The 1,186-nt window shown below is 37.3% G+C and overlaps 1 protein-coding gene across 1 annotated transcript in view; it reads right to left on the bottom strand.

Annotated features, from left to right (window-relative positions):
* SPATA1 (spermatogenesis associated 1) overlaps positions 1–1,186 on the bottom strand; it is a 128,598-nt gene that overhangs the window by 109,040 nt on the left and 18,372 nt on the right. The window contains exon 3 of the mRNA XM_042781695.1: positions 892–1,009. Within this exon, the coding sequence (XP_042637629.1) occupies positions 892–1,009 (118 nt within the window). The remainder of the gene's footprint in view (positions 1–891; positions 1,010–1,186) is intronic.

Raw genomic sequence — 1,186 nt, 5'->3', positions numbered from 1 at the left:
ACCCTTGATCACTTTAAATATCTAAAATGGTCACTGCTTGTAAACATTTAGAGTAGGTGCACCCTCAGTCACTTTAAATATCCAAAATGGCCACCGCTTGTAAACATTCAAAACGGCTGCACCCTCGGTCACTTTAAATATCTTTAATGGCCACCACTTATAAACATTCAAAGTGGCTGTGCCTTTGATCACTTTAAATATCCAAAATGGCTGCTGCTTGTAAACAATCAAAATGGCTGCACCCTCTGGACAGCCAAAAGTCCACAGCTCAGGTTGTGTCCCTCCTTGCTGTTTCCCTTCCTAGTCATAGGCCACCAGAGCAGTCATCCCTGCTGCTCTTGGAGACCAGACCTGATCTCAGGTCCCACCACCACTTGGAAATATTTGGGCTGTTGGTCCTGTCAGAATAGCTGACAGTCCACTGCTCCAATGGTCTCTGTACTCATTGTTTTTGTTCAGGTTTTTCCACTAGTTGATGCCTAATCCATTTCTGTATAGTTCCTTTCAAAGCTCAGGGAACCAGGATTATCTTCTATATCCCTGTCAATTGGTTTCTCTCTTCTTTTTTGAAGAGGATCTGTGTAGCCTGTGAGCCTATTCCTCCATCTTACTGGAAGTCCCCTATACAACCAAATTTTAAATTTGTCTTCCTTTTAAGGAAATTCACAGGTGAAATAAACCCCTTACCATTTTAGCACCTGAAACATTCCATCCAAATCCATCTTTCCTTGATGATCTACATGCTTTGTGATATTTCCATTTCATTAATTTTAATTGAGATTACATATCTTATAGTTTGTTAAAGAGCTGGGCTGATAAGCATTTAAGTAGGATAATTTGTTGAAGTATGTTCTTTTTTAACCAGAAGGGGGGGAAAAAAAGTAAACTTACCACAGCTAAATTATTTCCTATACATTTCAGAAATAAAAATTTTTCTGCAACAGCATCTTCACCAAGGAACTCACCAAGACGCTCCCTCAAGGCTTGTAAAGTAAGTTGAGGAGATACTCTGAAATATCATGACATTACTTTATAAGATAAAATTAAATACATTGTGACTATTCTAATAATTCAGTAACTATAGTCAGCTATCTCAAACATAAATACTGATTTAATATATCAGATGTAACTTAATATATTATGGTTCTAGACTGCTTAGCACTTTGTCAATCTTTAATAAATATAT

This window comes from Orycteropus afer, unplaced genomic scaffold, assembly GCF_000298275.1.
Source record: "Orycteropus afer afer isolate SDZICR_OR568_19922 unplaced genomic scaffold, OryAfe1.0 scaffold00152, whole genome shotgun sequence".
Taxonomy (NCBI): Eukaryota; Metazoa; Chordata; class Mammalia; order Tubulidentata; family Orycteropodidae; genus Orycteropus; species Orycteropus afer.
This window is presented reverse-complemented; position numbering and strand designations above follow the sequence as displayed.